The sequence below is a fragment of the Schistocerca piceifrons genome, chromosome 2, assembly GCF_021461385.2.
Source record: "Schistocerca piceifrons isolate TAMUIC-IGC-003096 chromosome 2, iqSchPice1.1, whole genome shotgun sequence".
Classification (NCBI taxonomy): Eukaryota; Metazoa; Arthropoda; class Insecta; order Orthoptera; family Acrididae; genus Schistocerca; species Schistocerca piceifrons.
This window is the reverse complement of record NC_060139.1, coordinates 908,235,605-908,258,350: the sequence shown is the minus strand read 5'-3', so window position 1 is coordinate 908,258,350 and position 22,746 is coordinate 908,235,605. Positions and strand designations below refer to the sequence as shown.

Genomic DNA, 22,746 nt, shown 5'->3' with positions numbered 1-22,746 from the left:
ATACTATCTGTTCTGTCCTGCGGGTTCAGCAGGGCTTATCAGAGAACAATAACTATGGAAGACCAGGAGGGAAGTGCTCGGATTAAGAAAGGCCCAAGACAAGGATGCAGCGCGTCTCCTTAAGCAAAGCAAAGCACATGTAGCTTGCCACCTAAACGCCAAGATTTAAGATGCGTGGCGTTTCTAAAAGGTTCAGGAAGTAAAATGTTTAGAAACATGAACTCATAAATGGCGACATTTTGGAGGGACATCAGCCGGATGGAAACTTGAAAATTGAATTCTTTGATAAAGATAGTAAAATCAATAAGTCGCACTTATACCACGTAACAGAAGGGAAGTCGGCTAAGACGTTACGTACTTGTTGTACTGAGCCCTACCTGCTGATGTGGATGATGAAGCCGTCGTCGACGCCTCTTCTCAGCATGTCCTGCACCGCCTCCCTGGTGCAGATGCTCAGACCCAACACGTTCACATCCAGGATGCGCTTCCAGTCTTGTGTCTTACCGGCTGCAAACACAAAGAATAGCGGTTTTCATGCGCTGAATGTTCACAGGAAGGAAGCAATATCGTAACTTACGTTTCGTTCACTAGCATTAGGCATTGTTCTAGTTTCCGTCCTTTCAGTAAATTGCTAAAATTGTATTCAAAGATCCCCAGTCCCCTCAAAGGTGCCATTTGGCTATCCCATTAATAGATAAAAAATAAAAATAAATAGCGTAGAAAACGTAAATCTGGATGGCTGAATGGGGACATTATCCCTACCTCTTCCGAGTGGGAATCACTGTGACATCTCGCTCGGCACCAGAATACACTAGCAGTGTGTCTTTGAAAATACAATACGAAAGAAACAGCATAACAGTGGTACAGGAAATTTGGAAGAACTGATGAGTACGCCAGATCCAGAATGTAAAAGTAATAGGAAAAGTACATGAAGTGTATCCGTAAAAGAAGTAACGGAAACATAGAGAATTAACGTACTAGATGAGTAGTTGTTTCCTGTCGTGCCTGAATCGACTGCTGTGTCAGTTCTTGAAGACTGCTGGGTGGAGACTGATATGAAACCATATGTCTTCCCACCGCATACCAGACATGCTCTACGGATGATGAATCAGGGGGCCAGGCAACCCAGTCCAAATGTGGTGTGAACTGCTGTATGGCGTCTTGCTTACCTTGGTGATCATGAATGGTATGGCAACATACTAGCGACCGTACAGGGCGCCTTCAACAATTAGCAGTTCCGCCCTACTGGCGGTTTCAATAGCTCCCAACACCATTATTTCCGGAGTTCCAGAAGTTATGAAACGTCCCCTTTGGAAAATTATGAATGACTGTGCTGGTAAACTTCTATGTTATTTGATACAGAGACAGCTGAGTAAAACTGAACGTACTCAAACAGTTTTCTCTTTACTTATTCTGATCACTAAACTGACACACAATATTTTTAGCGCAACGCAATCTGACTTTCAATAATCCCTACAAAAGAATGGCCTATACCTTTCATGAATCACTTACCTCACAAAAATCGTCGTTACTCGAACTACTGCAATACAGCGAGCGGCAATACTGCCAGCTAAATAAAAGATTCTAACTACTGAAGGCACTAACTACTGATAGGCATAGTTAGCAAATGAAAGATTTTGATAGAGAACAAACAATGTATTTACTTTAATAACGTTCAAAAGTCATCATATGTATCTATCAATTCAAGACAACCATCTTTACAAATTTCCTTTTTCTGGCGGACACACGTCCAGATCGTCCGCTTACAGTAACCTCTCAAAACTCTGCCATCTCTCTCTCCACATCCACCACTGCTGGGGTCTTACCTTCAACTGCGCAACGCTACGGGCTGTTCCCATTCAACTGCCCAACACTACACAAGCGAATATTCCAACAGTGAGTCCAACCAGCCACAGACTGCACACAGTACAGTCAGTGATTTTCACACAGAGCGCTACGTGGCGTTACCAACATAAAAAACTTAAACAGCCTATGTACAGCCTACCTACAAAGTTGGTTCTCGAGAATTGCAGTTTCCTGTGGCCTTCCAACAGGTCTTACAGGGCACCTGACTACCATTGTCAGGAGGAAGACTCTTTACTGAACAGCACAGAACACAAGTTCCCAGATAACTATGTCTACACACTGTGTTTCTCAACTTTCTTTGGTTCCAGTGTAGCAAGTTCCTGCGCCACACTGACATACGGTTTGGCAACAGTGAGGGGAGGTTAATGTACGAGTAAGCAATAATAGGAGAGCCTCCGCCTAGCACGCCCTCATTTTGTCTTCACCAATCAGTTGTTTTTAGACGCGCAGTCCCAACTCGGACCTTGTTGGTGGTGGTAAGTTCCTATACGACCAAACTGCTGAAGTCATTGGTCCCTAGGCTTACACACTACTTAATCTGACTTAAACTAGCTTACACTAAGGACAACACACACACCCATGCCCGAGGGAGAACTCGAACCTCCGACGGGGGGAGCCGCGCGAACCGTGGCAAGGCGCCTGAGACCACGCGGCTACCCCGCGCGGCACAGTCCTCGTTGTGGGATATTTTGAGATTCATTTTTAATTGCAAAGGCGTATGCATTGTCCAGGTAACGTGTCGATTTTTCATTATGGATAAGTTTTTGCTGAAAGGAATAATGTTGAAGATGACTCAGTAACAGTAACAAGTAACAGTAACAAAAGTGAGAAAGATCCGATTGCAAGTTTAAATCTCGTGGAAGGAGTGCAAGCTACTGAAATATGTCGTTAGTACCAAGAGAATTATTTACACTTTGGATTGAAGTTCACTGAACCTGAATCAGTTCGTTATTTAAAAAATGGCTCAAATGGCTCTGAGCACTATGGGACTTAACTTCTAAGGTCATCAGTCCCCTAGAACTTAGAACTACTTAAACCTAACTAACCTAAGGACATCACACACATCCATGCCCGAGGCAGGATTCGAACCTGCGACCGTAGCGGTCGCGCGGTTCCAGACTGTAGCGCCTTTAACCGCTTGGTCACCACGGCCGGCAGTTCGTTATTACCAGGATGTGTCGTGTGTGGAGCAAAACCTATGCAATGAATCTATGGTCTCTAGTAAAATGAAGGGCATTTCAATAGCAAACATAGTCACTAATCTGGGAAAGATAAGAAATATTTTAGCCGAGTGATTTTATCAGCAGAAAAGCAAGCCAAAGCGGAGAGCAAATATTTCCGAAAAAGCACAAGCGGCCTGTTACAGACGTGCCGAAATAGTAGCGAAAAAAATGCAGCCCCATACTATTGCAGAGAATGCAATATTTCCTCCATAGTGAAATCGATGTTAGATGATGGCGCCGAGAAGGAAATATCTTTGATTTCATTGTCAAACGATACTGTATCCAGCGGATTGATGATGTGTCTTCAGATATCCAGTGCAATGTCCATGAAAACCTAAGTGACGGTCGTGTATTCCCACAACAGCTTGACGAGTTAACTTATATAAGTGAAAAATGTCACTGAGTTACATATGATTTGTTGATGAGGATTCGATTACTGAACGATTCCCTTCGTATACAGAACTGTCCTCAGATGTGTATAATTCTAAATCCAGCGAATTGGAACAAAACGGGCTGTCCTAGACAAGCTGTCTTTCTGTTTGCACAGACGCTGCACCTGCTCTGACTGGGAAGATTCAATGCCTTTGTTGCAGAATTGAAACAATATTTCCCGTCCGAAGCTTCATGCAGCGTGAGGCTCTGGTGGTGAAGACTGTCCCAACACAACTTAAAAGAGTTTCAGATTCAGTCATTAACTTGATAAATTTAGTTAAGCCTAGAGATCTTCAGACAAGGTTCCTCAAGCAGTTGCTCCACGAGGCGAGATATCGACATCACACTTTGGTTCTGCACACTGAGGTCCGCTGGTTGTCAAAAAGCAGAGTCCTGGAAAAATTTTGCGATTTGACAAAAGAGCTTTTAGATACGTTTAGCATCGAAAAGCCAGAATTTGCAGCTTAGTTAAATGATGAGGCGTGGTGGGCAAAAGTAGCCTATTTGGCTGATATTTTACGCCATTTAAATAACCTGCAAGACGGTATGTAAGGAAAAGGAGAAAACGTTCTGAGGTCAAGTAATAAACTCACCGGATTCTTAAAAAAAATTGGAATACGGCAATCACAAGTGGTAAAGAAAATCTTAAGTTGCTTCCTCTTATTTTCGAGGTTGATCCATACGGTGACATAATCTATGAAGTCATTTCAAATCACCTCTTGGTTCTTGAGAATAACATTGTACATTATGTTTCCTCCCTCGCTCTAGACAAATACGACTGGGTTCCAATCCTTATGCAATGTCTCGAGAATCCACCCCCAACCCTTCTCTGGAGGGAGAATAGCAGCTAGCAGAACTTCAGACAGACAAACATTTCAACTACAATATGGTGAACTACCACTGATCAAGTTTTGGAAGTTGGTAAAGAAAAAGCACCCAGTAATGATGATTAGTGACAAAGTACACCGTTAACTCAAACACTGGTTTATTAAAATATTTCCCTACGCGTAATTGGTGACGTCAAATATAAGCTCCACTATACAGACTGTTGATGCAGTTTATTAAGTGGTTTGGGTATCGACGTTTTCCCATAAATACTCAAAGCCTCTCTCTGCGCAACATTTCTAATGCTTTTTCAAAATCTAAGAAATCTGGATATGTTTTTAGGAGGAGATTAACACACTGGTACTTCTACAATTTGAAATTTTTCTGTGATGTCCTTCCGTAACGAGTGACAACATTTTTGCTGTAAGTGCTGGAAAGTCTGAAAAGTGTTCAGAGAACAGTTATTGATCAAACTGAAAATTCTAAACTTAAGCAATAATCCATCATGCTTGACCACCTCTATATTAATCACATCAGGCCCTGTACATTTTTACATATATATTTTTTTAATTTCATCGTTCATTTCCTGTAAGGCAATAAAATATGTGTTAACATATTTTTTCGTAATGACTGCTTGTCTCTGGATTACACCATAGATCCGCGTAATGTTCTGGCCATTGTTCCTGACTTATTACAAGCAGAAACAGACGCCAATTTCGTGGAAATTTATCGGCCTCTGTAGCTGGGGCCACTAACGCACGCCTGTGCCGTGGCGCTTTACCCTGAGCTAGCTGGTTCGAATCCTTGTGGTGGAGGAAATTTTCACCTCCAGTGTTTGTCCGGCAAGGAGGAAAAGGTACTGGCCTTAAGTTGCTGATCACCACATTTTGCAACAATCTTGTGGATTTAATTCCAAACCTCTCCACAATGTCTCTTAAAGTGAGGACCTGTGACACCATTGACGGTGATCCATCTGTCGCAGGGGGCATTAAGCTCAGACATCTGCTTGATACTGTTCAAGAGGAGTCGCCTGTTCACCCATTCCCTTCTATCACTATCATACAACACAAAGATACCGCCACACTACACACAGACTCATTACAGTCACCTACAGTCAACAGATACACTTCAGAGAAGGAAATGACGCATTGTGCGCAGGGGAAGAAAACTTGTTGCAAATGGGATGTTGAATAAACCATCGGTAGATGTCCCATGACTCATTCTTTGTTTGTGGAAGAACCAAATAAAGAAACGATTTTTTTTTTTGAAAATGAATGACGAATTTAATGATTTTTCAGAAATGAAACTAAAGAGAAATTTAATGGAAACAGAGAGGGTGAAAGCCTGAAGTTTTTCACGTAGTTGACGAAGACAACGTTGGAGATGTAATGTAAGCTTGGACTCGACAAGAATGACGAAAAAAGTCGGCGTGTGGTTAGCAAAGAAACCATCTCAGCATTTTTCGTAAGTAAGTTCGCGAAACCATAGAGAACCTGAACACGGGTTACTGGATGACGCTCTGAAAGTAGACCCAACAGAATGTACATCCACACTAAGCCACGTCTGTTTTTTTAATCCAAATTAAAATGTTCTCCAGCGCATGGTAAGACACTGGCCTCGTAATAGGAGATGAGCCCAAACCACCATCCGGTCCCCATGTTGAGCCTATGTTACTTGGTCAAATATCAAAATTGTTCTTTTAACAATTTCATTCTCCATCCAGGCAGCTGTCAAAGCGACATAAAACATGGTCATTCTCGACTTTCAAAATCAATTTCATCTACTAACATGTCACCATCAGATTTCAGAAGATGCGAGTATTTATTAGAAAAACTGGAGAATTGTGTTGCTTGATAGTTACACAAATTTCATGTTTAATGTTGTAAATTTGGAGAAAAACACTCGACTACTTACTCGTCAAGCTGCAGTCGTTGCCCAAACCGGCGTTATTAATCAAAATGTCGACGCCAGACAAGTTTTCTCTGATCCACTTGAATGCTGACAGGACGCTTTCCTCATTGCTGACGTCACCCTCAATAGCGTAAAGTTTACCGGGGGCGTCCTTTAGCTCGAGAGCCTGAAAAGAAATCGTAAATCCAGAAATTATTTCTCTTGACTGGAACTTGTGTCAACTACTCCATCTTCTCGGAAGAAAGATCTCGAGCCTGAAATAAAGGCATACATTGTTACAACTCATTCTCTTCCCTAAGACTGCTTTCCTACAGTAATAATTCAGTGGCACCACTCATTTCCCAAGGCCACACTACACCACAAGATTATAAACTCAAGTCAAGGAAATATCTATGGAAACAATATACGCGGAAACGATCTAATGTCTACAGGAAAATGTTGGAGGAGAAGGTCTATGGTATGTGTCAACTGATCCATAATCAGAAACCGTATGTGGTCTTTAGAAGACGAAGCTGCATTTTGGTAAAAATGTCGGTTGTGTCCAGTTTGGTAATCGGTTCTGCAGCCAAGTGATGTACTGAAAAGCGGTATCTGTGCACTATGTATACATTGATCATGGATTACTTTTGGATAATTGTGTCCAGATGCAAAAATGTGAGAAATTATTAGAGGGAGCGTGAGTAGACAAATTAATGAAGGTCCTTCATTGAGGAAAGACGTTAGTACAATTAGAATTAAGGTCAATAAGTAAGATGTAAAGTGGTGGATGCGAGAAATGTCACGAAAAGTTATCGTCTCTTCGTTAAGGATAAATACATCAAAAGAAGGCGTCGTATTATCAATAGGAACGAACAGCTGTTTACCAGTGCAGATCATCATCATCATATTGGACAATTTCCAGCCTATGGCCGGATCTGTATGGAACATAGGCCTCTCCACCGTCTTCTGTCTTGCCACCATCTCTCCGTCTTCACCTTGATCCAGTATTCTCCTTTCTTCTGGACGCATTCCTCTACTCCTTTCAGCCATCTGTCTCTCGGTCTTCCTCTTGGTCTCTTTCCTTCCATTTTCATTTCGTGCATCCTCCTCGGTATCCTCTTCTCCTCCATTCTCTTAACGTGTCCATACCATCTCAGCCTTGATTTCTGTATCTCCTCCTGTAATGGTTCCACCTTCATTAACTCTCTGATCCTCTCATTTCTTAACCTATCTTTGTCACTCCAGCACTGTTTCTCAAGAATTTCATCTCACTAGCTTGTATTTTGCTTTTCTCTCTTCCTTTCATAACCCAGGTTTCTGATGCATATGTCAGGATTGGGACAGAGTATGACCAGTATATAACCGTTTTACTGATTTGGGGTACATCCTTGCTCCATATCAAGCTTCTGACACTCTTCCGAAATGCATCTGCTTTTCTCTCCCGCTCGTTTATTTCTCTGTCTTTTTTTCCATCTTCCTGTATCAGGCTTCCTAGGTACTTGAAACTCTCCACTCTCCTCAATCGTTTCTCACCAACTTTTATTCCAGTTGTTCCTCTCTCCGTCTTTCTTGTTGTGATAATCATCTCACTCTTACTTATACTAAATTTCATCCCATATTCTTGTACTGTTTGTTCCCATTCGTCCAACTACTCTTGTACTTCCTCCTCCTTATTCCCCCAAATCATCAGATCATGTGCAAACACCATAGGTGTCATCTTCCTTTCACCAATTACTTGTGCTACTGTACTCGTTATATCATCCATCACTACAATGAATAGTAATGGTGAAAGTGCCCTTCCCTGCCTCAAGCCATTCTTGTGTTCAATCCAAGCTGATCTCTCTCCTCCCACTTTCACACAGCTCACACTTCCATGGTACATTTCCCTTATGCCCCAAATAATCCGTTTTGCTACTACTCTGTTCTCCAGGGCTTTCCACACTTTGCTTCTATGTACACTATCATACGCTTTTTCAATGTCCAGGAAGGTCATGAGTAGATCTATTCCATATTCATTGTGCTGTTCCTGCAGTTGTCTTACAGCAAAAATTAGATCCACCATGGACCCTCCTGTTCTCAAGCCATGTTGCTCTTGTCTCACCCATCCTTCTATTTTTGCCTGAATTCGTGTTTCCAAAATTTTCTCAAAAATCTTTGCACAATGACATATCAATGTTATCCCCCGATAGTTCTTGCTCTCTTTTCTATTTTCCTTATTAAAGATCGGGACAATTATTCCCTTCTTCCAGTCTTCTGGGGATCATCTTCTGTCTCCACATAATTTTCATTACTCGATATAGCCATTGTACCCCCACCTCTCCTGCTGCTCTCACCATCTCTACACTTAGCTCATCCATACCTGGTGACTTCCCTCCCTTCATATTGCCCAATGCATCTTCCACTTCTCCTCATGTAAGGTCTTTTTTCTATTTGCTGTTCCTCCTCTTTTTTCTCCTCAGCTTGTTCCTCCTCATCCAGGTCCCCATTCTGGTTCAGGAGTTCTTCAAAATACTCCTTCCACATATTCTTGAGTTCCTCCTTATTCTCTACATCTTGTACACTTAAGTTCACCATTCGAGCATAATCTGTCGTACTGTTCTTCCTCTTAATCATCTCATATAACACCTTTTTTGAACCTTCACTATCCTCCTCCACCATTCTGGTCCACTGTTCCATCCACTTTCTTCTTTCCTCCGCCACCAGTATTTTTGCTTCTTTCTTTCTTGCCTGATACTCTTCCCTTGTCTCTACTGTTCTCTTCTGGAACCATACCCTAAAGGCTGTTTTCTTCTTTCGTACTATATCCTTTGTTTTATCATTCCACCAGGGTGTTTCTTTCCATCTCTTTTCGTTGCTTGTCCTCCCACATATTGCTTCCGGCGCACTTACTATTGTTCCCTTGAGTCTACACCATTCCTCTTCTACCGTCTTCGGTTCATCTTTTGGGATGCTTTCCTTTACTACTTGTAGGTACTGTAGCCTGCTTTCTTCCTCCTTCAACTTCCATACCCTTATAAATCTTTTCTGGTTTTCTGTCCATTTATTATCCTTAATCCCTCTCAGGTTCATTACCAGCAAACGGTGGTCGCTGTCCAAGGCCTCTGTTGGTAATACCTTAATGTCAATGATGTTCCTATTCATCTCACCAACATACAGGAAGTAGTCACCTATCGACTTTCTCTCGAAGTCTTGACTGTACCAGGTAATCTTATGGCTCTCCCTTTCCCTGAACCAAGAGTTCCCAACCAGCAAGCCATTCCTTTGACAGAGTTCCTCATTTCGGCAGCTCCAACCCTCTGGCCCAAGCACACTTTCGCAGCCTTGTCTTTCTCTTCCAACGTGTGCGTTTAAATCCCCCATTACCATCATGTTCTTCCTTCCCATCTGCTTCTATATTTCCTCCTCAAACTCTTGCTTCTCCTCAGAAGTGCAACCCATCTGTGGTACATACACTCGTATTACCTCTATGGTCGTCCCCTTGAGTGATATTTTTGTCTTCATCATCCTATCACTTATTCTCTTCTCTTCCTCTTTTAATCCATCTCTTACTACTATTCCGACTCCATTTCTCCTTCTCTCCTCACCTCCACTCCAGTGCAGTCGGTAGCCTTTCCCCAGTTCTCTCCATTCTTCTCCTTTCCATCTCGTTTCAGCTAACCCCAAAGGTCTAACTTCCTTTTTCCATCATGTCTACCATCTCCTCCACCTTTCCAGTCAATGTTTGTATATTTAATGTTCCAAATCTAAGTCCTTGTTTGTAGCCAGTTCGTCGTCGATAAAATCTGTCCTTTCCGAGGCCCGTTCTATTTTTGAAAGCAGACACCATAATTCACTACTGGCTTGGTGGGCCTATCGTAGCTTCACCGGAGCCCCATTAGCCGTCACTTTTCAGGGTTCCTGTAGGACCTTCACAGCTACTGTAGCGGTCCTAGGGCAGACACAGTCCCCGCTGCACCTCGCTCCTACAGGCAATCCCCTACTTCATGCCGTTGCCCATCTCCCATGACTTGGACGAGGGGTTGGACTTGTGGGAGACACCAGTACAGGTGAAGAAGTAAAATACCTATGTTTGGAACAAGTAATGGACGAGTTTCACGTTTTAGATTTGAATTCAACAGAGCTGTCAAGACAGTAGTCAGTGTCTATGATATACCGCTGTAGGTAGTAAAGACGCTGAAGTAAGTGGTAACTGCAAATGGAGTATCGAAAGTCGAGAGATACCTGACTATGTGTCCCTCGTATCATTCGTAAATTGTAATCGATTTTGCATGGATGCCCACAGTTTTATGAATTCGCTCTTTAAATATAGTTTATAACAATGAACCACGACTAAGCAGCGCAGAAGTAGCTGTTGACATTATTACTTTCCCTTTCCTACTCGTTTACCTCGTATGTGTAATGGCTATAGTAAACGTAATTTGAGTTACGTGCAAATCAGATATTAAAGCAGACACTTGATGTGCTTAATTTAAGTGTAAATTTTGTCGAGAGTGTTTGTTATAGTGGAACGACTGAAGCCTTGGACGTTTTTATGACATAGGGAAATGCCAAGAATTAAAATGTATGTCTTAATCCTCACAGATAATTTTAAAAATCACCTTTGATGGTTTTCGAAGTAATATCAGTTTATTTTGGTGCGACTTATCTGCGTGCTGGTAATCTGAAAAAAACATGTTTCGAGGGTTTTGTGTTTTCCGGATGTCGTTAATACGGCATAGGCGCCTTTTGCAGCGCAACCGATACTTCATATCGCGAAACAAATGGGAATCAGAAGAAATTGATCTGCTCAGTACGCAGAATATTTAAATATTTAACATACAAACTATCTGATTGTCCAACGTTGTAGCCATCAAACTTCATGATAGCGTAAATATGTGGTAATCTCTAAGCGAACACTTCTCAGCGCGTTGTGAAGGAAGAACGCGTATTCATTCGCAGGAATTGCTTTTCCCCAGTCAAGCACTTTTTTGTTCTCTCCCGCAGAGTAGTTAATGAATTACAATCTTTGCAAAGTTTGTTTGCAGAGCCAATATTACAGCCCTTAAAATGTCTGTGAAACGGAGATAACCGGATTCAAGTGCAAGTGGCGAACATGCATTGTTATTGCCAAATTTGTTTAACGTAGCGGATGCTCCGCTAAAGAGTGAAATATTTCATCTCTGAAGCTATGGTCGAGTGTAAATTTTCTATGCTCTTTCTTCAGGAGATTCTGAATGCGTAGCATGAGCGCAGTCTCAGTCGAGTTAGAAAGGCAATCGCAGTAACACGTTTCGAATAGGTACGTGGCTCAGTTGTAGGAACACTGACAGCTTTGCCCTGTAGTCCGGGTCTAATTCCAGTCAATTCTATAATTTTAACGTACCAACAATGTCACAGACGCTCACACCACTACGTGATCAACAGCTTGCCAACAGAAAGTACTACCTGCCATTCAGAGCAACCTCAGCTGTAATATCGTAGCTTTCGGGAACAAAAATAGAAATAACGATTGCCTTTACAGCCGTGTTGTTGCCTGTACGTCTCTGAAGCAGGAGTCATAGAATACTATTATGAGAAAGACGAAATTTATTTCTCACGATGTCGAGGAAAGCAATAGTGACAACACTGAACAATCAACTATGCTTACGTTTATACTTCACGCTCAAGTGGCTGTTGCTAAAATAATTCAGTAGAAAAAGGAAAGCTATGATCAATTCAGCCTCATGCAATGTAACGGACGGGGAAGCTAAATTTAGTTTCATTCTTGTTAGTCTAATGCACACTAAGGGAGAGTCATTCTTACATCAAGAACCTACAAATACAATGATACACGTGAGCCAAAGGGAACTCTTTAGCAACAAACTGATAAGAGTTTACCGAGTACCACACAGTTATTCAGAATTCCCTAGTCTTTTTAGACCAATGCTAGTGGAAATCAACTGATTCCGTATCTGTCGATGCCCACTTTTAGATGAATTCCATGAGACTTGAAAATTTAAATAGTTTACTGAATAGAGGACTGATGGTTTTCCAAAGTGCCAAAAATAATGTTAGAGCTGAAGGACGTGGACAAGCTGTAATTAGTGAAATACCTAACCAGAGTAGCTGTCACCAAATCATGTGAAACTTATTCACATTCGTAGTTATTTCCAGAAAACAGGTCTTCTCAGTGGTGGAATGATTCTTCACCTAATACTGTAAAATTCTTACCTAGCCACAAGTGCTGCAATTTTCAATTACCCTCAGCCAATGCAACATAGCATATGAAAGAGAGATACGACTGTCATGTTTAAATTTTTAGCGTAGTAAACATACCGCCCTGGGGAAATCAGTTATTTAAATAATGAGGATAAGTTAAATATCTTACGTTCCCAGATAACACCCACGCCCGATTTTCTGCTGTATCGTGGTAATATAATGTTAGAAGGTGGTACTAAAAAATTATAAAAAGTAGGTTATACTATGTGTGAATAGAGAAAATACCGAAGTGCGTATCACTGTCAGATACCGTCTCCTGCACAAATTATCTTACCACTTAGTTTGCAGGCTCTTGCTTCGTTATCCCACAAAGTTCTATGACGATTGTCGTGTGTTGGTTCGCGAGCTCATCAAGAAAAAATAATGAATCTGATATCAAATAATAACCCTAACTTCAGTGCAGATTACAATATTACTCTTCCATAAGGAGTAATTGCCTTTCAATATCCCTGCCAATAGTTGCACGTTCAACGTACCTGGGCATGATGCAATACTCTAAGCTTCCGAGAGAACATTAACATCACTGTAATGTTCGATTATTATCATAATGGAGTATGCTGTGTAACAATATACATAAAATACAAAGATTATCTATGTGGTAGTTTTATACGCTTGTATAGTCTTGCCGTGTGTATTTCATTCACTTGCATAAACTGAAATACAGTGCAGTTCACATATGTTTATCACCAATGAAAGTTCAACGATTTCTCGTGAATTTTCACAGCATCATTCTGAAATTAAGAAATGGGTGTTTAAATTAAAATACAACCGTACATCTTTCGAGAGTTATTCACGTGAAGAGCTTATCATGACAGGCACCATAGACGAAATCATCGGAAATGTGTTAGGTCTGGTAGTGAACAAATTATGTTTGAAACATAATAACAAAAGGTACTGAATAGTTTATAGGAAGAGTTAACTGTGAGAAAGCATAGTGCAAGATGAGACAGACATTGTTAGAATATTGACCAGAGTAAAATGCGAAAACGAATTTTACATCATTTCAGAGAGAAATAAGCGATTTTTATGAGGCTGTTTGTTATGATGAACGACTGATTCTGTCACTTCACTCTGCAAACGAAACACGAATCACAGTGATCGCCAAAACTGGCAGTTAGGCGAGATTTTTTTTGTACTCGTTTGCAGAAGTAGTGTAGAATGGTGAAGTAGTATCTGCCAGTTATTTGAGAAGTTTTGTGTGGCATCTAGCTAAGGAAAGATAAATAAATAAAGAAACTGTGACACGACAACACAGTCATCGAATCAGAGTGTCTTTATGTGGCTGAAACACTTATTTTAAACAGAATGAGGTACAAAGGGAAACCAAAAGAGAGAACAAATGTAACTAGGAAAATTTTTGGTCCAATGAAGAAGGAACATATAGTCTAAGAGCAAATAAAGAAATTGGGAGGTACATTTATTCAAATATCAAATAAAAACGGTGGCTTCAGTTCTACGGGCCTATTAAAAGAATGGTACCATACTGTTAAGCTAAAATTTAAATAATAAAACGGATTGGAGCAGTAAAGGAAGACTCGAAGGAAGCTGGAATAATACAACTGATAATTTAGAAAAATACATTTTTGGGCAGAAAATGCAAGACAAGATAGTGGGTCCAGCAGGAAAACCCAACAAGATCGGAAAAACCTGGTGTGACGAATGGGAAAGTGCCCATTCGGAGGGAATGAAAGTGGTACAGGCTCGGAAAAAACCTAAATCAAAACTCTGAAAATACTCTCTGTTGTACATCGCGTGATCCATTAGGGCACAAGAATAAAGAACCTTTTACTTTTTCGTGGTCTTATCACATACCTACATGGGTCGGCATATTATTCTGGATTTGACAATGTTAGTGGTAGAGAGTAGCCGGATGCTCTACCTGTCTAACCCCTCCCCCCTCTCCCTTCGCCAAATCGCGACCACCGCTTGTAACGTTATTTGTGCCTCTCTGCTCTTTTTTCCTTTAGCTAATTTGTGCCTGATTTTATTCTGAGGAGCTCAGTAATGTATGTAAATACCAAAAATGTAAATGTGATTCAAAAAGTACTTGAAGTGAAGTGAAGTGCAGCTGGACAGCAACAAACTCTTTAGCGCGCAATCCCCGCAACGATAGTATTAGAGAATCTTTGAGTATGGACTCCAAAAAAAAAAAAAAAGACAATTGATTTTATTTAAAAAAAGACTGTTAATCTGTATCTTGTGGAAAGAGGACGTGTTGCTAGGCCGTCGCTCAGAACGTATTGTTATATTTAATGAAAACTGATATTCTAGTGATAAAACCGAGTGAAGTATGTGTAAGAGTTGCCAAACATTTATTTGTACAAAATTTTTGGTAGTGAAGACTAGAAACATCTTGTTTTTGGGAAATGAGCGGAACTTCATTGTCGTTGCCGTCTATCAGCAGACAGAATTGTAAGTGTACAAAGTTCACTAAAATAAAGGAAAAGAAATGCATTCTCTATAGCTTACATTCAATAAGTAACAACCTCTCATAACTTCTTAATTACAGTAATTGGGTTATGTTCTCGTACAATAGTATGGTGCTCAACTCCACTGACCAATTTTGATGTAGCAGGACGTGTATTTTGAAGGGAGTTTGTGTGTCAAGCAATCTCCTTTTCTCACGAAAAGTAGATTGCTGTTTGATCTTACTTACTTACAACAGTGGTCCCTTAGGTATGAAAAGCTACAAAAACTTGGGCTCAAAGCTATCCGCAATACGGCCAAGTAACTAACAGAGTCGTATTTTAAACCTTAAAGAACAATAACTTCCTCCAAATTGCAATACGTCAACAACTGGTGCATTCAAGGAGGCAGCAACCAAAAATTCAGGTACCAGTTACGACTTAAAGTAAAAATCTCAATCAAAACTCAATCTCTCTCTCTCCAAACATATATTTAAAAATTCATAATATTATTTTTAAAAAAGGTCATTTTAGACACTCTCTCCCAGGACGGAATTCGTATGTCCCATCTGCCTGCATCTAGTGCTGTCCTACGTGAAAGTATGATCGAAATGTTTACTGAGGCGTCCCATCTAGTCGAATGTGAGAAACCACCTTAAAGTCACGTCAAGGCTTGCCGGCATACCGATGCTCGTCGTTGATACGCCGAGTGGATGCGATCGGGGGTACGGTGCGCCGTCCCAGTCCTGGAAGCACCGCACTATGCTCTAAGCCTCCGATGTACTGTCTGTCGAGAAACAGCAGCTGTCAGCGGCAGGCACCTCTGAAGTAGTCGTGCAGCTGAGGTTAGACAGCGCCGCAGCTGACCTTTTACTGATAAATGGTGACTTTTACTGTGTCCCTGCACCGTCACCAGTGCCTTGAGATTAACCCTGTGGTGCGTTAAAAGCCGCTCAGGCCGCGGTCTATGTCACCACCCCTTCAATGTGATCAGCGGAAAGGGTTTCAGATCGCGATTCTCTGACGCAACTTTGTGCACTCAACCAAGACTCTACAAACTGCTCGTGAAGAAACTACAAACACGTCATCGTTTCACGTTTCTAACGCATTCTTAACTCCTTTGCTTATCTGTGAATAAAGTGTCTGCTGCTGAAGCACACAGTTCTCCACCCCTGCACAGAGACATCTTTTGAGTAAAACTTGACAGCCACGCCAATAGGCGTCCACAAGTGAAAGGGGGGGGGGGGGGGCAAGAGGAAGCACCTGCCCCTCACTCTGCCCCCATCCCAGTCTGGATAACAGTTTTTTCGTATGTTGAGTGGATAACCATCAATTCTGTTCAGTACAGTAAGTTTTTTGTGTTACATGTATAATTTAGTTCTTATGGCGTGACATGTCTCGAAACTGACAAATTCATTTATACCAAAAAATGTCTATTTTAGAGCTTTGCCTCTCCCCCTACCCCCACAACTAAAAATTTCTGCTGATGCCCATGACCACTCCCATCTTTTTTGGTTAAAAACAGTCTCGGTCGCAATTTTAGTTTTTTTATTTTTCAACTACGCGTTTCGCCTCATTTAGGCATCTTCAGGTTGATCTTAATTTGGTATTTCATAGAAGGGCCCTTTTTAACCAATACTGTTAAGCACTGGTTTGCTGTATGCCACATATGGAATGGACTTCGATCTTTGGCTTTCCATTTATACTTTCATTCTATTACCTGTAAGTGGTGTACCTGAGCAGTTCACTATACATTTACTATGTATACCAGACTGTACAGAGCTCTCTTTCCTTCACATCAATGGGTATGGCAGTAGCAAATTTACAGCCTTTGTGTTTTCATTTTCTCGATAATCCAAGTTTTGTTGGATACAGCAATGTGAACTGCGCTATGAAATAGGTAGAGTGCGTCCATGATGTCTCTGAAGTGCCATATTTACTCCTCAATATTTTTTTGTTTTGTAAATTCTGTTTTATTCAGTCACTTGGAGACTTCAACCCCACGTGATACCTCACACAATGAAGCAGCGGTGAAGACGAGGTTCCACAAAAATCTCTTCTGCAATATTTACAGAACTATATTAAAAATGAATACTCCACTCTGCAGAGGAATGTTCTCTGTTTTGAAACTACTTCACACATTAAAACTGTATGGTGGATAGCCCAGTTGGCAAAAGTCTCTAAAAGGCACAGCTTCCAATTAGAGTCCAGGTTGGACACGTACTTTTAATGTGACAGGACATTTCAAAACAGTGCACACTCCGCTGCAGTGTGAAAGGCTGTTGCCTGTGAATAAATATACACTACTGGCCATTAAAATTGCTACACCAAGAAGATGACGTGCTACAGACGCGAAATTTAACCGATAGGAAGAAGATGCTGTGATATTCAAATGATTAGCTTTTCACAGCATTCACACAAGGTGACGACACCTGCAACGTGCTGACATGAGGAAAGATTCCAATCGACTTCTCATACACAAACAGCAGTTGACCGGCGTTGCCTGGTGAAACGTTGTTGTGATGCCTCGTCTAAGGAGGAGAAATGCGTACCATCACGTTTACGACTTTCATAAAGGTCGGATTGTAGCCTATCGCGATTGCGGTTTATCGTATCGCGACACTGCTGTTCGCGTTGGTCGAGATCCAATCACTGTTAACAGAATATGGAATCCGTGGGTTCAGGAGGATAATACGGAATGCCGTGCTGGGTCCCAACGGCCTCGTATCACTAGCAGTCGAGATGACAGGAATCTTATCCGCATGGCTGTAACGGATCGTGCAGCCACGTCTCGATCCCTGAGTCAACAGATGGGGACGTTTGCAAGACAACAACCATCTGCACGAACAGTTCGACGACGTTTGCAGCAGCATGGGCTATCAGTTCGGAGACCATGGCTGCAGTTACCCTTGACGCTGCATCACAGACAGGAGCGCCTGCGGTGGTGTACTCAACGACGAACCTGGGTGCACGAATGGCAAAACGTCATTTTTTCGGATGAATCCAGGTTCTATTTACAGCATCATGATGGTCGCATCCGTGTTTGGCGACATCGCGGCGAACGCACATTGGAAGCGTGTATTCGTCATAGCCATAATGGCGTATCACCCAGCTTGATAGTATGGGGTGCCACTGGTTACACGTCTCGGTCACCTCTTGTTCACATTGACGGCACTTTGAACAGTGGACATTATTTTTCAGATGTGTTACGACCCGTTGCTCTACCCTTGCTTTGATCCCTGCGAAACCCTACATTTCAGCAGGATAATGCACGACCGCATGTTGCAGGTCCTGTACGGGCGTTCCTGGATACAGGAAATGTTCAACTGCTGCCCTGGCCAGCACATTCTCCAGATCTTTCACCAACTGAAAACGTCTGGTCAATGGTGGCCGAGCAACTTGCTCGTCACAGTACGCCAGTCACTACTCTTGACGAACTGTGGTATTGTGTTGAAGCTGCATGGGCAGCTGTACCTGTACACACCATCCAAGCTCTGTTTGACTCAATGCCCAGGCGTAGCAAGGCCGTTATTACGGCCAGAGGTGGTTGTTCTGGGTACTGATTTCTCAGGATCTATGCACCCAAATTGCGTGAAAATGTAATCACATGTCAGTTCTAGTATAATATATTTGTCCAACGAATACCCGTTTATCGTCTGCATTTCTTCTTGGTGTAGCAATTGTAATGGCCAATAGTGTAGAATTACAGATAAACTCCCTACAAGAAAGCCTACCTTGACCCTGTCGACCCTCCTTGCGAGTCCGACCACCTTGAGCCCCTTCCTGAGCAGCGCCTGCACGATGGCGGCTCCTATGCCGGAGCTGGCGCCCGTTACCAGGGCAACGCGACCCGCGTACGTCTCTATACCCATCGTTGCCACTTAATGCGTCGCCTCCTGCCGTGTCTTCTCTGACTGCTGCGGAGAAGCGCAACTCGCTTTTTATAGTCTTGGCCTCCAGCTGCCTCGCAAATGTGCTTCGTCACAACAGTCGCCCCTCCACTTTCGTTTCCTACGCGTGATACATGGCAGATTCGCCACAGCAACGTGCGGAACCGCAACCGCCTGCAGGTAGGCAACCTAATCTCCCACCGATGATTAACCCTCCTTACCGCGCCCCTTCATAGCGACATTGTAGTTTTGAGTCTCAGCGATTACATAGTACACGTGCTGCAGTCTTTCTGCACTTCTGTTGTATGAAATTTCTGAAACCAAATACCGTGATGTTTAGGTTCGCGTCTTGATAGTCTCCACCCGAAGTGCTACGACCCCATGTAAGCAGCGTAAACGTAGTTGTACGCCCCACTCTGATTTAGCATTTCACATTCAAAATACCTAGCCGTGCTACTTGGGCATCAACGAACACCGCAGCTGTGAACCGCCCTGAAGAGGATCGTAGCAAGTCTGTTGAAACGTCGACAATTTAGCTGTTCCAGTAGTTACAATGTAGTGGCCCAATACTCAGAATTATTTTCTCAAAAATGAACACTTTGTTTCTGAAGCATTGCTGTTGCACGTACATTTAAACTACTTCTTACATGGAAAAGTTGCTCAAATGCTTTTATCTTCATCTAGTAAAAATATTCAATCAAATATTTTCGTAAAATGCTTTTTTATTCCAGTCTCTGATCACAAATGAATTCTTTAGACGATTACCGGTTTCAGTCTCTAATGACCATCTTCAGATCTTTTTTACACCATGTCCTATGTAAAAAATGATCTGAAGATGGTCATTACAGACTGAAACCGGTAATCGTCTAAAGAATTCATTTGTGAGCGGAGACTGGAATAAAAAAGCATTTTACAGTATTGGATCACTGTTTGTACACGCGATTATGTCGCAGTTGGTGAAAATATTTTCGTACTTTCTGTGCAGTTTATCATCTGCTGCTGTAAGAAGCAATATGGCGCAGACATCTTGACTCTGACCCAAAAGATAAAAAGAAAGCTCCTGGCATTTTAGAATGCTAATCTGAAACAGAATTTTGGCCCAGTGAAGGATAGAGATGCCTGAAGAAAAAGGAAAAGCCATGAACTGTAGGAGTTGTACAAATCGTTGAACATTGTGGCACTGAGTAAGGAGAGAAGACTGAAGTAGTATGAGCATGTAATGAGTCATGAAGACTATGTCATCAGGCAGGTGGTAGAACAAGACATACTTTAACATACGTAAACAGCAAGACGCAACTCTCAACCGTTTTCGATCAAATCGAGTTTGAAAATTGTAGACGTGCTTATAAGTTTAGTTGGACCACTGTCGTTAGAGTCCGCAGCCAAGCCAGTAAGTACTTAAGTTTCCTAAGTGTGGGGTCTGTGAATCGAATTTTGCTGTAGGCAGTTCTTTTTTTCATTCCCACATAATTTTATTATGACCATGCAAATTGTCAATATTTAATCATTCATTTATTATTTTCCTAATCTGTATCCTCAAAAAACGAGTAAAAGGAGATTGAAAACTAGATCTTCCAATCAAATCAGTATAGTCATCTTGTTTACTTCTGTGACAAGTATAATGTGCAACCCCGGAGCAGTGCAAGAATCTGGATGATATTGATTCTAGAAACAACGAATAACAATAATTAATTCGAGATACATCACATGTAATGAACGCCGAATTGCTGCCTGTGCATTTTTGTTTACAGGGTGTCCGTTGCAAATCAAACTTCTTTTACATTTATAAACGGTTTTCGGTCGTCACACAGGTTTGCGGCGTAGCACGCAGCGTATCAACGAATACTGGTGCAGGTAACTCACAAAAAAGTAGTACCGGCAGCGAGCTTCGATCCACAGACCTTCCTCTTATGAAACTGAGCTCTTACTCGCTTGGCTGCGGGCTTCTTACATATTTGCGACCACAAAAAGTGTATAAGCACTCCTAAAATTTTGAACCTCGATTTTCTTGAAAACAGTTGAGAGTTGCGTCTGCCTGTTCACATAAGGTGAAGTCCTGGTGTGTTCTACACACCCTGTCAGTATGAATGGAATGAGTGAGGGGGTGTTAGTACGGTCTCCTTGTGAGGTGGATTAACGGGGTCAGAGATTATGATGGGACCAGTCGCAGAAGAATACATGGACCGAAGAAGATAGGGGAGGCTGACTGGTGAGGACAACGAGTGATTGCGGCTTGTGTAGCCAACCTACTATACAAGTAAGTAAGTATAGCGGCCAGAGATAAGGCAATATAACTGCACAGCAACTTGCACTAACCACCGTATAATGAGGGAGCGTATTCGAATGCGACGTTGTGTCAAAATTTCAAAGCAATTAATGATGAACTTTCGGAGACTAACGAGTTTGTACAAACGAATATTTACATTTTTATTTATATGGATATATATGTGGCAATGTACAAGTAAGTACCACATAACTAAACATTGAGTTAGTGGGAATGTATGTGAAAGAAATCGTGGCTAAGCGTAGCTGATATAAAGATGACATGAATATTTCATCTTTTTTAAAAAATTAATAGCAAACAGTAGGTTTCTTGATAAAGCTTCAGGATGTTCTCCTAGTTACAGTGTGATCCGATCAGTAAACATTTGTAGCTATTTTAAATAACAATTAACGTCATAAAATTCATTAATATGCATGAAAATGGACTGCGTAACATACTTCACCGTACAGCACACATTTTACACAGTGGTAGAGCATTAGATGATGCACCACCACACTGTACACTCTTTCACTTACCTTCACACATTTCTGTCGTATTTAGTTCTTCAAGCTGATTTCACATTTATTGTTAGTGGAAGTCTCCTCATGAAGGGCCATTTTTTGTAAATGATCTTACTCCTTTAAACTTTCGCTTATATGTTATGTGCATGAAACATTCGTGAGTTTCTTAAAATTCTACATAAACTGTTCTTAGGTGCATAGCCGAAATTTCTGAGCATATATTACAACAACGTTATTAAATTAAATTTTGTGAGATGCATGCTCGAATACATTTAAAATAGATTCTGACACTTCCCTCCAATACCATACAATTTCACCCAGTGTAGCAGCACCCTACTTCATGTCATACCACATGGCAAAAATTTGTTTGAAACAGTTCGACGATTGGAAACTTTTCTGCAATGACTTTTCAATTTTGTCCAACGTAGCAGCGTCCTATTTCATGTCGCATTACATGCCAAAGATTGATGAGAATCAGCTCAGCGATTGAAGAAATGCACTTAACTAACGGATAATGGAAGAAGTCCAGCTTTTTTATAAAAAATGCAAATTTCTTCTTGAACCTCCCAGTAGCTTTCAAACCCAACAGTTAGTTGGACTCGATTTCGAAATACGAAAATGGGCTGGATTTCAGTTTTGCTAGAACCATACTACAGAGTGGTGCACATAAAACCGGCTCGAACTGGAATGCGAACGCTCGTGAGTAGCATTACTATGTTGCGGGGTGTCGCTGGTCGAACCCGGGACTCCAGATGGCCGAGCTGAAGCCGGGACCCACCGCGCCGCTTTTCATCAGGAGTAAGTTCAATAGCGTCGAGGGGCAGTGCAGAGTGATACAGCGCAACACAGTCTGATTTCGCTCTCTCGCTCGACTGTTGAGAGTTCAGCAGAGCACTTCAAACTACCGTTTGGCCTAAAAAATTAAAATAAAATAAAATAAAATAAAAGAGCCATGCACACTCCACAAGTACACCGTTACCTGGTAGCTGCTTCCTGTGTGTAGTGCAGCCCTGATCTGTCAAGAAGAATCCTACAATTGTGCAGCCCATAACACAGGTCTGCAGCGAAGACCGTCACAGAATCGACAGAGCGTCTGGTAGAGTCCCACCATTCGGCTCGAAACCAAGGAATCCTTATCAGTTCTGGGTAGAATACTGTATAACGCGAACTTCGCTTGCAACCCGCAAGCAAGGC

General features: G+C 41.8%; 1 protein-coding gene across 1 annotated transcript in view; it reads right to left on the bottom strand.

Annotated features, from left to right (window-relative positions):
- The window catches only part of LOC124777436 (dehydrogenase/reductase SDR family member 11-like), a 31,420-nt gene extending 12,641 nt beyond the window's left edge, over positions 1-18,779 (bottom strand). The window contains exons 1-3 of the mRNA XM_047252841.1: positions 18,613-18,779; positions 6,261-6,423; positions 378-507 (exon numbers count right to left, since the gene is read on the bottom strand). Of these exons, the coding sequence (XP_047108797.1) occupies positions 378-507; positions 6,261-6,423; positions 18,613-18,750 (431 nt within the window). The 5' untranslated portion in view covers positions 18,751-18,779. The remainder of the gene's footprint in view (positions 1-377; positions 508-6,260; positions 6,424-18,612) is intronic.
- Positions 18,780-22,746: the final 3,967 nt, after the last annotated feature.